General features: G+C 41.9%; 1 protein-coding gene across 5 annotated transcripts in view; it reads left to right on the plus strand.

Moving 5' to 3' along the window:
- Positions 1–15009, plus strand: part of LOC124868729 (heterogeneous nuclear ribonucleoprotein L-like) — a 103812-nt gene that overhangs the window by 57952 nt on the left and 30851 nt on the right. For all 5 annotated transcript variants that reach the window (XM_047366256.1, XM_047366255.1, XM_047366253.1 and 2 more), the window contains one exon: positions 98–183. In XM_047366256.1, the coding sequence (XP_047222212.1) occupies positions 98–183 (86 nt within the window). The remainder of the gene's footprint in view (positions 1–97; positions 184–15009) is intronic.

A 15009-nucleotide genomic window follows, 5' to 3' on the forward strand; every position in this document is an offset into this window, starting at 1 on the left:
TATAGTTTTTTTCATTAGTAATTATATATAACCGAAATTTGTTGTTGATATAAAAGGAAAGAGAGTAGATTAACAGTTTGTTGTCTGCTTTTTACAGGATGTGTTGTACACTGTATGCAACCCCGTGGGTAATGTCCTGCGCATCGTCATCTTCAAACGCAACGGCATTCAGGCCATGGTGGAATATCCTTGATGTAGCTCTGTTTGTTTTAACATCGGGAGTGACACAATATGATTTTGTTTATTTATACAATATGGAAATTAAAAAAGGTCATGCACGTTCCAGGAACAGGAACAGCGCACAGGACTTCTCTTCCCTCTGAGTTTTTGAGAAGGTTAATGGCTTTATTTTGAGTTTTACACTTACTCATCCTGATCCAGCGCAGGCATTAACCATTCTCTTTCCAACGCAGCAGTTTCCTGTGAAGTTTTTCTGGTTTTTCTGCTCCCTTCCAAGAGGTTTTTACAATAAACATTTGAAAACGCTCTCTGTGTTTCGACTGAATATCCGGGTTCCCAGTCTGTGACATAACAACAGTCTGCTCTGTCCCTTCTTGTTGATGGCTTCAGTTGCATCTGGGTGGGTGGAACCAGTCGGTATCATATTGCTACACATAATTTGTTAAAGTCCCTCAGAAGAGGGAAAAAATGGTGCGTTCCATTTGTACTCGGTCTGAGTTTTTTTTTCTTTTTACTACTTTTTAGTGTTTATAAGATAAGATGTTTCAACACCGTTTATATGCACGAAATACCATGTAGAACAGTATTATTGTTAATGTTATTGTTGTAAGGCTGCTGTTACAGTTCCTGTGGAACCAGCTCCCGGTTTTGGTCCGTGAGGCAGACACCCTGTCTACGTTTAAGGCTAGGCTTAAAACTTTCCTTTTTGATAAAGCTTATAGTTAGAGTGGCTTAGGCTATCTTCCTTATTTTTACCTCCGCCTTTCTCCCTCCCTGTTGAATGGAGTAAAGGGGAGTCAGGTTTAGCCTAAACCGGCTCAGTTATGGTTGAGGTGCAAACAAACCCTCCATTTCTGCTACCTGTATAACCCCTTCTCTTTTCCAATGGTTATAATTAGTCAGACAGAAAGAGGTATCCCGATCCGTGTGGTTTTTAGTATAACAATGGCCATCAGTGAGCTCTAGATGGACAAACTTTATCAGTTTATTATTTTACTTAGTACCCCTACATGTGGCCCGTTCTGGGGTGGCCAGGCTCTGGCACTCGGTGGTTTGGTCTGGCGGCCCCGCGCCTTTCCGGACCCTTTGTGGGGTGCCTTGAGACGACATTGTTGTAAATAAGCGCTATATAAAGAAATAAACTGAAACTATCTCTGTAGTTATGTTGCTATAGGCTTAGGCTGCTGGAGGACATAATGACCACTTTCACCCTCTTTGCTACATTCTCACACTACTCTCCAATTTTGCATTAATTGCTGTTATTTCAGTTTTTACCTTTATGTTCTCTGTCTTTTCTCTTCCTAGAATCCTACACCTGGCCTGACTCTGTGTCTAACTGTGACACCTTTCTGGAGAGGGGAATTGTCCAAGCTTCTGCTGGCAACAACTTAATGCTCACCTTATACAGATTATCCACTTGGCCCTGTCTTTCAGTGTTTAACCCTTTCTCTCTCCTAGTTATAGCAATTGACTGAGCTTTTACTGTAACTAATTATATGTGCTCTCTTTCAGACTCTATCCTTGAAAACTGGCTCAAAGTTTATCTGTTCTTTCTTTCTAGATGAAACGACTAAAGGAACTACATTCATTAACATTTACTTTTCCTCCTGGATCAGTGCTTCTGTATTCTTTGTGTGTCTCTGTTCTGTTCCCCAAAGAACTACCCTGAGTAAGATGAACACTCCTATTTGTGCACCAATCTTTTTTCTCTTTCTCTTATCCCTAATAGAATGGGCTGCAGTTTTTCCTAAAAATTGCCTATGCTCACCACCTCCAACTCCTCGATCCTCGCCTCAGCCTTTGAGAGCTGAACTCTTGGTGCTTTCTCTTATTGCCATATCACCTTATACTGGCTCTGTAATTAAGAGGATTCTGTAGCTTCCTACCCCCAGTCGGTCGTGGCAGATGGCCGCTCAAACTGAGCCTGGTTCTACTGGAGGTTTCTTCCTGTTAAAAGGGAGTTTTTCCTCTCCACTGTTGCTACATGCATGCTCAGTATGAAGGATTGCTGCAAAGTCAACACCAGTGACTGTCCACTGTCGCTACATGCTCATCCAGGAGGAGTGACTGCTTTTATCCAATTTGAATAAATAAGTGAATCTGACTGCACTATTCAATGGTTAGGATTAATTGGAATGTATGTACCTGACTTTTGTGAAGTGCCTTGAGACGACATGTGTTGTGAATTGGCGCTATATAAATAAACTGAATTGAATTGAATAGTAATACAAACTAGAAAATTTCGGAAGAAATTTAGACGGGGCCTGCCTCTTGGTGCGTGCTTCTCGGACCACAAAGGTTCTCTGGCCGTTAGGTTTAGTTCGCATCAGGTTTGAGAGTGGAAGGCAAATACATCCACCTAGACCTGGTATTGTTTTACTTGTAATTTCATACTTTTATTTTGTATGTCTACATCTTATTTTGAAAGTCCAGTATGGTAGTGCTTTCAAGTCTGTGTTGATTCCATTAGTTATATAGAACCTGCTTGCTATTTAAAAATCATTATGTATGCCATTATCAGCTCCAAAAATCACTAGTAATTATTAAAGATTTAGGCTTTTATTTTAAAAGTTTCATTAAGCTTTATTTTAAAAGACCAACATGGTCCTATTTCCAACACTGGTTGAGCTCCAACATTAGTGTGAAGCCCAGACCTGCAGTGATCTATTGTTTATAGTGTAAAGGACTTTATTTTTTAGAGCATGTTTTGTCTTATTTTGAAAGTCCAGCATGGTTGTCCCTTGAGGTCTGGGTTAGTTCCATTAGTCATATAAAACCCGCTTGCTATTTTAAAACCATTGTCCATGCTATTATCAGCTTAAAAAAACCATTAGTAACCATGGAAGGGTGATGAAAGAAATTGCCCTTTAGGGTTAATCACTGTTGTCTGGATGTTGGAACAGCAGTACATGTTGTTTCAGTATCCCACACAAAATGGTCGCCATGTAGTTGCCTCCTATGAAGATGGTCAAAGGGTCAGGGGTCGGGTCAGGTTTAAGCCATAAAAATGAATGAAAATCTATGGAAGTCAATGAAAGTCCTGAAATAGATAGTAATCCATGTATGTGTGTGTGTGTGTGGGTGTGTGTGTCCGAATGTGAGACACAGAGAGGCAGAAAGAAAGACAGAATCACATACAGACATATACCGTAGGAGATACACAGAGCTATAAATAGAACAGTGAGGAAGGAATCAACCAATCAGCAAAGAGCATCAGTGTAACTTGACACCTGCTGTTTCTCACTCATGCAGCACCTCACTCTGTGTCTGCCCCTGGCCTGGCTTTATAACATGCTCCCGCACTACTGGCCATAACTCAGAAACCGTAGGGGCTATCGATGTCATTTCTTGGACCGTTTTTATCAGAACGGACAGGGGAACATTAATATTCATCCTTTATTTGTGAAACTATAATAATGAAGACACAACACTGGGTGAAAAGAGAGGGAAAATGGAGAAAAAGACAAAAATGCTTGAACATGCTCCTGAACAAAGTCTAATATCTGGGAAACCGTACATGGTATTTGAAAATGTTTTGAACTGTTGGTGAAAGCCATCCCTCGTGGAGATTTTCATAGCTCTATGTCATTCACAGTATAAAATAGGAGGATGGAAAGAAATGGTGTCACTCATGGATTACTGGTCAAACTGTCATTGAAAATACATGGGAGAAGGCCTACAGAAATCTACTGACTCTTGGCGATCGAGGGGGTTTTGACAAAAAACTGTGAGATCTAGAACAATTTTGAAGTTATTGTGTGAAAGCAGAGACCCGGCCCTACAAACTGACCAAAAATGGTGACTTTAGAGCGAAATCTGTGGCCGTGAGTGCCAGTTAAAAATCATTTTTCCTGAAAAAATCCCCTCTTTCTACACTAGTAACTGCCATCTCCACTATTAGAGTGTGATATTTTCGCAAGTTTTGTGTCGCTTGGAGTCTAATTTTAGAGAAACTGTAGCAGTTATCAACAAACCGTTTTCATTTCTGAAGAGCCGGCGGATTTTTCTGCAAACTGAAAGTAAAACTGTGTTTCTAGGTGAAAGTATGGCGATACAGCAGAGCCTCAAAAACAGTGAATTTTGAGGATTCCTTCCGCCCCTGACTCCATTCATTCCTATGGGGATTTTGGGGGGTGGTTTTTCGTTAATTACGTCGCCATGGTAACTCGAAACGCCAATAAAAGTAATAGCACACCTCCCGGGACCGAGCCGGACGTTTTGATATATATATTGTGGGGGTGCGCGCTACGGTTCGGGCCGCATTAATCTGGACGGAAGAATAATAACTAGAAAATTTCGGAAGAAATTTAGACGGGGCCTGCCTCTTGGTGCGTGCTTCTGGGACCGGAGCTAGCTATTTTTATTGAAATTCATTGTCTATGCTATTATCAACTATTATCAGGTTAAAATATTACTACTAACTCTGGAGGACTCAGGCTTTTATTTTGAAATTTTCAGTAAGCCTTATTTTAAATGGGCAACACTGGGTGAGCTCCAACATTAGTGTGAAGCCCAGTTCTGAAATGATCTATTGTTCAAAATGCAAAGGCTTTTATTTTGTAGAGCATGTTTTGTCTTATTTTGAAAGTCCAGCATGGTTGTACTTTCAGGTCTGGGTTAGTTTCATTAGTTATATAGATCCTGCTTGCTATTTAAAAATCATTATGTATGCCGTAATCAGCTGAAAAAAATCACTAATAATTATGAAAGATTGAGACTTTTATTTTGAAAGTTTCAGAAGGCATTATTTCAAATGTCCACCATAGTCCACTTTCCAACAGTGGGTGAGTTCCAATATTAGTGTGAAGCCCAGTCCTGAAATGATCTATTGTTTAAAATGGAAAGGCTTTTATTTTGTAGAGCATGTTTTGTCTTATTTTGAAAGTCCAGCATGGTTGTCCCTTCAGGTCTGGGATTGTTCCATTAGTTAAATAGAACCTGTTTGCTATTTAAAAATCATTTTCTATGCTCTTTTCAGCTCTCAAAATCCATAGTAAGTATGTGGGGTTGAAGCTTTTATTTTGAAAGTTTCAGTAGGCTTTATTTTAAAAGGCCAGCATAGTCCCATTCTCATCACTGGGGTAGCTCCAACAGTTGTGTGAAGCCCACTCCTGCAATTATCTATTGTTTAAAGGCTTTTCTTTTGTAGAGCAGGTTTTGTCTTATTTTGAAAATCAAGCATGGTTGTCCTTTCAGGTCTGGGTTATTTCTATTAGTTATATAGAACATGCTTGCTATTGTAAAACCAGTCTGTATGTTATTATAAGCTTTAAATAATCATTAGTAAGCATGGAGGGTTGATGAAAGAAATTGACCTTTAGGGTCAATCACTGTTGTCTGGATGTTGGAACAGCAGTACATGCTGTTTAAGTTCCCCACACAACATGGCCGCCATGTAGTTGCCTCCTATGAAGATGTTCAAAGGATTAGGGGTCAGGTCAGGTTTAAGCCATAGAAATGAATGAAAATCAATGAAAGTCAATGCAAAGTCCTCAGAAAGACAGTAATCCATGCATGTGTGTGGGAGTGTGTGTGTGGGTGTGTGTCTGAGTGTGAGACACAGAGACGCAGAAAGAAAGACAGAATCACATCCAGACATATACAGTAGGAGATACACAGAGCTATAAATAGAACAGTGAGGAATGAATCAGCCAATCAGCAAAGAGCGTCAGTGTAACTTGACACCTGCTGTTTCTCACTCACGCAGCACCTCACTCTGTGTCTCCCCTGGTCTAGGCATTATAACATGGAGGCGCATGCTCCCGAACAACTGGCCATAACTCTGAAACCGTAGGGGCGATCGATGTCATCCTTGGACTGTTTTTATCAGAACGGACAGGGGAACATTAATATTCATCCTTTATTAGTGAAAATATAATAATAAAGACACAACACTGGGTGAAAAGTAAGGGAAAATGGAGAAAAAGGCAAAAATGCCTGAACATGCTCCCGAACAAAGTCTAATATCTCGGAATCCGTACATGGTATTTGAAAAATTTTTAAACTGTGGGCGACAGCTGTCCCTCGTCCCCAATCATGGATATTTTCATAGCTCTATGTCATTCACAGTATAAAATATGATTATGGAAATAAATGGTGTCACTCGTGGATTACAGGTCAAGCTCTCATTGAAAATACATGGGAGAAGGCCTACAGAAATCTACTGACTCTTGGCGATCGAGGGTGTTTTGACAGAAATCTATGAGACTTAGAACAATTTTGAAATTATTGTGTGAAAGCAGAGGCCCGGCCCTACAATCTGACAGAAAATTGTGGCTGTAGAGCGAAATTTGTGGCCGTGAGTGCCAGTTGAAACTCATTTTTCCTGAAAAAAATCCCCTCTTTTTACACTCTAGTAACTGCCATCTCCACTGTTAAGAGTGTGATTTTCTCTCAAACTTTGTGTCGCTTGGAGTCTAATTTTAGAGAAACCGTAGCAGTTATCAACAAACCGTTTTCACTTCTGAAGTACCGGCGGATTTTCCTACAAAATGAAAGTCAAACTGTTTTTCTAGGTGAAAGTATGGTGATACAGTAGAGCCTCAAAAACAGTGAATTTTGAGGATTCCTTCCGCTCCTGACTCCATTCATTCCTATGGGATTTTGGGGCTCGGTTTTTCGTTAATTACGTCGCCATAGTAACTCGAAACGCCAATAAAAGTAATAGCACACCTCACGGGACCGAGCCGGTCGTTTTGATGTATATATTGTGGGGGTGCACGCTGCAATGCACTGCTCTCCTATGCATTGCTATGGCAGGCCCCAACTAGAAAATTTCAGAAGAAATTTAGACGGGGCCTGCCTCTTGCTGCGTGCTTCTGGGACCACAAAGTTTCTCTGGCCGTTATTTAAAAATCATTATGTATGCAATAATCACCTTAAAAAATTACTAGTAACTCTGGAAGACTGAGGCTTTTATTTTGGAATTTTCAGTAAGCCTTATTTTAAATGGGCAACACTGGGTGAGCTCCAACATTAGTGTGAAGCCCAGTTCTGAAATGATCTGTTGTTTAAAATGCAAAGGCTTTTATTTTTTAGAGCATGTTTTGTCTTATTTTGAAAGTCCAGCATGGTTGTCCCTTCGGGTCTGGCTTAGTTCCATTAGTTAAATAGAACCCGCTTGCAATTTAAAAATCATTTTCTATGCACTTGTCAGCTCACAAAATCCATAGTAACTGTGGAAGATGTGGGCTTTTATTTTGGAAGTTTCAGTAAGCCTGTTTCAAAGGACCAGCATAGTCCCATTCCCATCACTGGGGGAGCTCCAACAGTAGTGTGAAGCCCACTCCTGCAATCATCTATTGTTTAAAGGCTTTTATTTTGTAGAGCCTGTTTTGTCTTATTTTGAAAGTCGAGCATGGTTGTCCTTTCAGGTCTGGGTTATTTCTATTAGTTATATAGAACATGCTTGCTATTCTAAAACCATTGTGTATGTTATAATAAGCTTTAAATAATCATTAGTAAGCATGGAGGGTTGATGAAAGAAATTGACCTTTAGGGTCAATCACTGTTGTCTGGGTGTTGGAACAGCAGTACATGCTGTTTAAGTATCCCACAGAACATGGCCGCCATGTAGTTGCCTCCTATGAAGATGGTCAAAGGGTTAGGGGTCGGGTCAGGTTTAAGCCATAGAAATGACTGAAAATCAATGAAAGTCAATGCAAAGTCCTCAGAAAGATAGTAATCCATGCATGTGTGTGTGGGTATGTGTCTGTGTGTGGGTGTATGTGTGTGTGTGAGACACAGAGAGGCAGAAAGAAAGACAGAATCACATCCAGACATATACTGTAGGAGATACACAGAGCTATAAATAGAACAGTGAGGAATGAATCAGCCAATCAGCAAAGTGCGTCAGTGTAACTTGACACCTGCTGTTTCTCACTCGCAGCACCTCACTCTGTGTCTCCCCTGGTGTAGGCATTATAACATGGAGGCGCATGCTCCTGAACGACTGGCCATAACCCGGAAACCGTAGGGGCGATCGATGTCATTCTTGGACCGTTTTTATCAGAACGGACAGGGGAACATTAATATTCATCCTTTATTTTTGAAAATATAATAATAAAGACATAACACTGGGTGAAAAGAGAGGGAAAATGGGGAAAAAGACAAAAATGCCTGAACATGCTCCCGAACAAAGTCTAATATCTCGGAAACCGTACATGGTATTTGAATAATTGTTAAACTGTGGGCGACAGCGATCCCTCGTCCCCAATCATGGAGATTTTCATAGCTCTATGTCATTCACAGTATAAAATTTGATTATGGAAATAAATGGTGTCACTCATGGATTACAGGTTAAGCTCTCATTGAAAATACATGGGAGAAGGCCTACAGAAATCTACCGACTCTTGGCGATCGAGGGGTGTTTGACAGACAACTATGAGACTTGGAACAATTTTAAAGTTATTGTGTGAAAGCAGAGGCCCAGCCCTACAAACTGACCGAAAATTGTGACTTTAGAGCGAAATCTGTGGCCGTGAGTGCCAGTTGAAACTAATTTTTTCCTGAAAAAATCCCCTCTTTTTACACTCTAGTAACTGCCATCTCCACTGTTAAGAGTGTGATTTTCTCGAAACTTTGTGTCGCTTGGAGTCTAATTTTAGAGAAACCGTAGCAGTTATCAACAAACCGTTTTCATTTCTGAAGAGCCGGCAGATTTTCCTACAAACTGAAAGTCAAACTGTGTTTCTAGGTGAAAGTATGGTGATACAGTAGAGCCTCAAAAACAGTGAATTTTGAGGATTCCTTCGCCCCTGACTCCATTCATTACTATGGGGATTTTGGGGGGTGGTTTTTCGTTAATTACGTCGCCATGGTAACTCGAAACGCCAATAAAGTAATAGCACACCTCACGGGACCGAGCCGGTCGTTTTGATGTATATATTGTGGGGGTGCACGCTGCGGTTCGGGCCGCATTAACGGAGACGGAAGAAAAATAAATAAAGAGTCCAGTTTAGAGGTGCATAGTAATAGGTGCCTGCCATGCAATGCATGGGGCATTGAATGCATTGCTTTAATGAAAAGTAGTACAGAAATTCCAAGTACAAATTGAACGTACCATTGTTCTTCGTCTTGGCCAATCACAGAGGACGGACTTTAATCAGTCATGTGTAGCAATGTGACACCGACTGGATCCGCCCACCCACTACCAAAAAGGAACAAAAACCCTGCTCCCTCGCTTGCGTGGGAGAAGAGAAACCCTGCTCGCTCATGCCTGCGGATCTCATTTACGCGCGGACGGAACTGTATTGCCCTCGCTTGGATCTTTTTTTTTAAATCGTGGGATTTTAGCAGTGTTATGCCACCATAGAGTTGAAGTAATTTTATTAGAGTTGAAGTAATTTTATTAGCCTTTTCTGTCTAATGAAAGTCTGATGGTGTCTGTCAGTTATGTTGCTGTGTCTAGTATGTTCCCTTTAAAACGAATGCAAAGATCAATTCAATTCAGTTTATTTTAAGAACACAATTCACAACACATTTTGTCTCAATGCACTTTGCAAAGTGAATTCAATTGAATCATACAGATTTCAAGTCAGATACATACATTCCAAAAGATACTAATTATCTAACAGTGCAGTCAAATTCAGTTTATTATTCAAATGGGTTAAAAAGTAACCCAGCAGGTTGCATCAAGTCAGTGACTTGCAGCATTCACTCCTCCTGGATGAGCATGTAGTGATAGAAGACAGTAGTTTGCATTGACTTTGCTGCAATCCCTCATACTGAGCATGCATGTAGCGCTAGTGGAAGGAAAAACTCATTTTTAACAGGAAGAAACCGACTGGAGGTTTGAGAGAACAGAGCAGAGACACAAAAAGAACACAGAAGCACTGATCTCGGAGTACTTTCTATGGAAAAGAAAAGCAAAACATGAATGGTAGTAGCTCAGCCAGTAGCTATGTCTAGGAGAGACAGGGTTAAACACTGAAAGACAGGGCCAAGTGTATCATGTGGATAAGGTGAGCATTAGGTTATTGGCAGCTGCAGCTCAGCCCATGCCCTCCTCCAGGAAGGTGCCACAGCTAAACACAGAGCCAGGCCAGATGTAGCTTCTAGAAAAAGAAAAAACAGACAGGACACATGGAGTTAAAAGCTGAAATAACACAAAATTGTCCTCCAGCAGCCTAAGCCTATAGCAGCATAACCCCAGAATTATTTCAGGATAACCTAAGCCACTCTAACTATAAGCTTTATCAAAAAGGGAAGTTTTAAGACTAGCTTAAAACTGGAGTTGGTTCCATGGGAGAGGAGCCCGATAACTAACGGACCTGCCTCCCATTCTACTTTTAGACACTAGCTTGAATATTAAGGGCTTTATATGTGAGAAGGAGAATTTTAAATTCTATTCTGGATTTAACAGGGACCCAGTGAAGGGAAGGGAGAAATACTCCAGCTAGCGGCATTCCACCAGTGAGACCTATTGTTCACATGTTTGCAGACGTTTTGCACCCTTGACGAACGTTGCATCTATATAAAGGTGGTACATATTATCTAGTTTATTTTACTTTATTTTGAATTTATGACAATGTAAAGCTATGTTCTGAAGGCAGCACTGTGATGCAGTTTTTGAGCTCGCCACTAGAGGTGCAGTCGGCTTGTGAGTATGTCATGAACACAGTGTGAGCACTGAGAATTGTCAGAGTTTTTATGCAGTTTATGTAGTAGCTTTGACAGTGTGTACCAATAAGACTGATGAGTTGTGTACTGTTCTATAAGGATAATTTTTTAATTAGGTTTGTGGTTCTGGACATCTTCTGATAGCTCTTTTTACTTAAGAGAAGACACAGCTAACAAAGCTAGGTTTTTACCTTGACGTGGTGACTTTTTTTTATATAGTTGCCTTTTTCTAACTTGATCTCCACATCATAAATGAATAAAATACAGGACTGGAGTAAGGATAAAACAGTATATTTCATTTGTTACCAAATATAATTTAGGCTACAATAAAGGCCTCTGGGTCTATTAGTTACGCTCACAAGATATCACATGGGCGTAATATTCATGTCATCTACTGATATGAGAAGTTCTGATTACATTGAGTTATAATTTGTCTTTTGTTATTTTCTTCTATTTTTTTTTTGGAGAACCATAAAAATACGCACCTCTGTACAAAAACGTGCTTGTTAAAGAAACCAGTAAAGGTTTTGGTTGGGATCTAGGCTGAGGTTGGGGTTGGGTTCTTGGGAGTTGTCTGGTGCTGGGGCTGGCTTTTCGGCTCTCTCGCTTGGATTTCCTTGGATCTCGGTCCCTGGCTTCGGTGCCCTGTCCGTCGGTTGGGGGGGCTCCAGGCTCTGGTGAGGGTGTCTTGGCTGTGCAGTGTTGATTGAGATGTGGCTTCGCTTTGGTGGAGGGGCTGGCCAGCCCGCTGGCCTGCTTTGTGCAGCGGGGTGTACAGTCTGGGGCACCTCAGGGGTGTGGGGTTGGCGGGGTGCCCGGTCCTTGGCATGCTGTGGTGGCCTTCCTCCAATGCTTCATTCTGTGGTTCTGGCTCCCGGCCAGGTGGTGGGCTGCGGTTGGCGGTCGGGTGGGTGGGGCTGGCGGGTTGTGCTCGGCCTGGAGAGGTTGGCCTGTGTGGTGGGAGCAGGATGCGACGGGGTTGCTGTGTGTGGAGCTTGCGCTATGTGGGTGTGGCTCCGTCTCTGCCCGCTGGTGTACTTGTGGTTCTCGGTGTCCAGGGTTGGGTGGTTTGGTGTGTGCTGGCTCACTCCCAGTGACTGCTTGCTGGTGCCTAGTCCCCTGGGCTCTATCTGGCCTCTGCATGGGGAGCAATATGTCCTGGGGTCTCAGATCTCTGGGTCCATGGCTGGATCTTCTCAGGTGTAGACTGCTGCTGGCGGGGCCTGTGGGCTTGTCGCCGCAGCTCCCTGGGGCTTCTGCATTGTGGCTGCTGTGTGGTTCCTCTGGGACTCTCCCCTGCTCTTCTCTGGGGGGGTTGCGTAGTCCTGGCGGTGGTTCTCCTGGGGTTCCTGTGCTCTGGGTGGCCTTTAGATGTCTGTGGCTCAGATCTCCTCCGTATCTGTCCCAGGTCCAGGGGGCCAGGTCTATGGCTCCTCACACTCACTATTGCAGATTTTGATGGATAAACCTTGTATACACAAGCGTGCTCACACTCAGACCCACAGGCCACTAGAGCCACATTCACCCAATTGCACTCACTAATGCTCACACATTCATACACTGATACGCAGATCGGTAGGCAACTTGAGGTTAAGTGCCTTGCCCAGGGGCACATTGACATATGGCAGGAGGAAGCTGGAATCGAACCCACAACCTTCTGATTGCAAGACAACTACTCTTCCTACTGAGCCACAGTCGCCAAATGGTCTCTGATAGGTTTTTGTAGTGCCCATTAATAGTACATCACAGTATTTTTTGACATCAGTCATTGGTTTTGATTTTGGTGTGCCACCCTGAGATTTTTAATGGCCCCATGTGACCCGCCTGTGAAACATTTCTGGGGGCACCACTGCCTGGATGACCGAGAATGTACACCAGGGTTTATTAGTGATAGTTTATTGACACAAGCATTTTAACTGTAAAATAAATAAAAATAATAATAATCATCTTTATTGGTCATTGCACATGTACATTACAACAAAATTTGTCCTCTGCATTTATCCCTTACAGGGAACAGTGGGATGCCATTGTGCAGCGCCCGGGGAGCATTCTATGTCGTGGCAGATGGCCGCTCACAGTGAGTCTGGTTCTGCTGGAGGTTTCTTCCTTTTAAAAGGGAGTTTTCCTCTCCACTGTTGCTACATGCATGCCCAGTATGAGAGATTGCTGCAAAGTCAATGCCAGTGACTGTCCCCTGTTGCTTCATCCAGGAATAGTGAATGCTGCATGTCACTGACTCGATGCAATCTGTTGGATTTCCTTAAATAGAAAACGTTTTAACCAATTTGAATAATAAACCGAATCTGTCTGCACTGTTAGAATTAATTGGAATGTATGTACCTGACTTGAATTCTGTATTATTCGATTTAACTTTGTAAGGCGCCTTGAGACGACATGTGTTGAGAATTGGCGCTTTATAAATAAAACTGAATTGAATTGAATTAAAACTGCGGAGTACAGAGGCCTGTACGGTATAAGTATTATAAAATACTCTTGCTTTACATTATTCTGATTGAGTTATTAGTTGTTTTAACACACACAAGATATTACACAACCTCAGGGAGCTTGCTAGAAAGTTAGTCTCTTTGTCACATTTTTTAAAGCTACACTGCCTTGCCAAAGTACTCGGCCCCCTTGAACTTTTCAACCTCTTGCCACATTTCAGGCTTCAAACATAAAGATATAAAATTCTAATTTTTTGTGAAGAATCAACAACAAGTGGGACACAATCGTGAAGTGGAATGAAATTTATTGGATGTGTCAAACTTTTTTAACAAATAAAAAACGGAAAAATGGGGCGTGCAATATTATTCGCCCCCCCTTGCGTTAATACTTCGTAGTGCGACCCTTTGCTGCAATTACAGCTGCAAGTCGCTTGGGGTATGTCTCTATCAGTTTCGCACATCGAGAGACTGAAATTCTTGCCCATTCTTCCTTGCAAAACAGCTCGAGCTCAGTGAGGTTGGATGGAGAGCGTTCGTGAACAGCAGTCTTCGGTTCTTTCAACAGATTCTCGATTGGATTCAGGTCTGGACTTTGACTTGGCCATTCCAACACCTGGATACGTTTATTTGTGAACCATTCCATTGTAGATTTGGCTTTATGTTTTGGGTTGTTGTCTTGTTGAAAGATAAATCTCCGTCCCAGTCTCAGGTCTCTTGCAGACTCCCAACAGGTTGTCTTCCAGAATGGTCCTGTATTTGGCCCCATCCATCTTCCCATCAATTTTGACCATCTTCCCTGTCCAAGCTGACGAAAAGCAGGCCTAAACCATGATGCTGCCACCACCATGTTTGACAGTGGGGATGGTGTGTTCAGGGTGATGAGCTGTGTTGCTTTTACGTCAAACATATCGTTTTGCATTGTGGCCAAACAGTTCGATTTTGGTTTCATCTGACCAGAGCACCTTCTTCCACATGTTTGGTGTGTCTCCCAGGTGGCTTTTGGCAAACTTTAAACGAGACTTTTTTATGGATATCTTTGAGAAATTGCTTTCTTCTTGCCACTCTTCCATAAAGGCCAGATTTGTGCAGTGTACATCTGATTGTTATCCTATGGACAGACTCTCCCACCTCAGCTGTAGATCTCTGCAGTTCATCCAGAGTGATCATGGGCCTCTTGGCTGCATCTCTGATCAGTCTTCTCCTTGTTCGGGATGAAAGTTTAGAGGGATGGCTGGGTCTTGGTAGATTTGCAGTGGTCTGATACTTCTTCCATTTCAATATGATTGCTTGCACAGTGCTCCTTGAGATGTTTAAAGCTTGGGAAATCTTTTTGTATCCAAATCCGGCTTTAAACTTCTCCACAACAGTATCTCGGACCTGCCTGGTGTGTTCCTTTGTCTTCATGATGCTCTCTGCGCTTTGAATAGATCCTTGAGACTATCACAGAGCAGGTGTATTTATACGGAGACTTGATTACACACAGGTGGATACTATTTATCATCATCAGTCATTTGGGACAACATTGGATCATTCAGAGATCCTCACTGAACTTCTGGAGTGAGTTGCTGCACTGAAAGTAAAGGGGGCCGAATAATATTGCACACCCCACTTTTCAGTTTTTTATTTGTTAAAAAAGTTTGACACATCCAATAAATTTCATTACACTTCACGATTGTGTCCCACTTGTTGTTGATTCTTCACAAAAAATTAGAATTTTATATCTTTATGTTTGAAGCCTGAAATGTGGCAAGAGGTTGACCAGTTC

Source organism: Girardinichthys multiradiatus, chromosome 5, assembly GCF_021462225.1.
Source record: "Girardinichthys multiradiatus isolate DD_20200921_A chromosome 5, DD_fGirMul_XY1, whole genome shotgun sequence".
Taxonomy (NCBI): Eukaryota; Metazoa; Chordata; class Actinopteri; order Cyprinodontiformes; family Goodeidae; genus Girardinichthys; species Girardinichthys multiradiatus.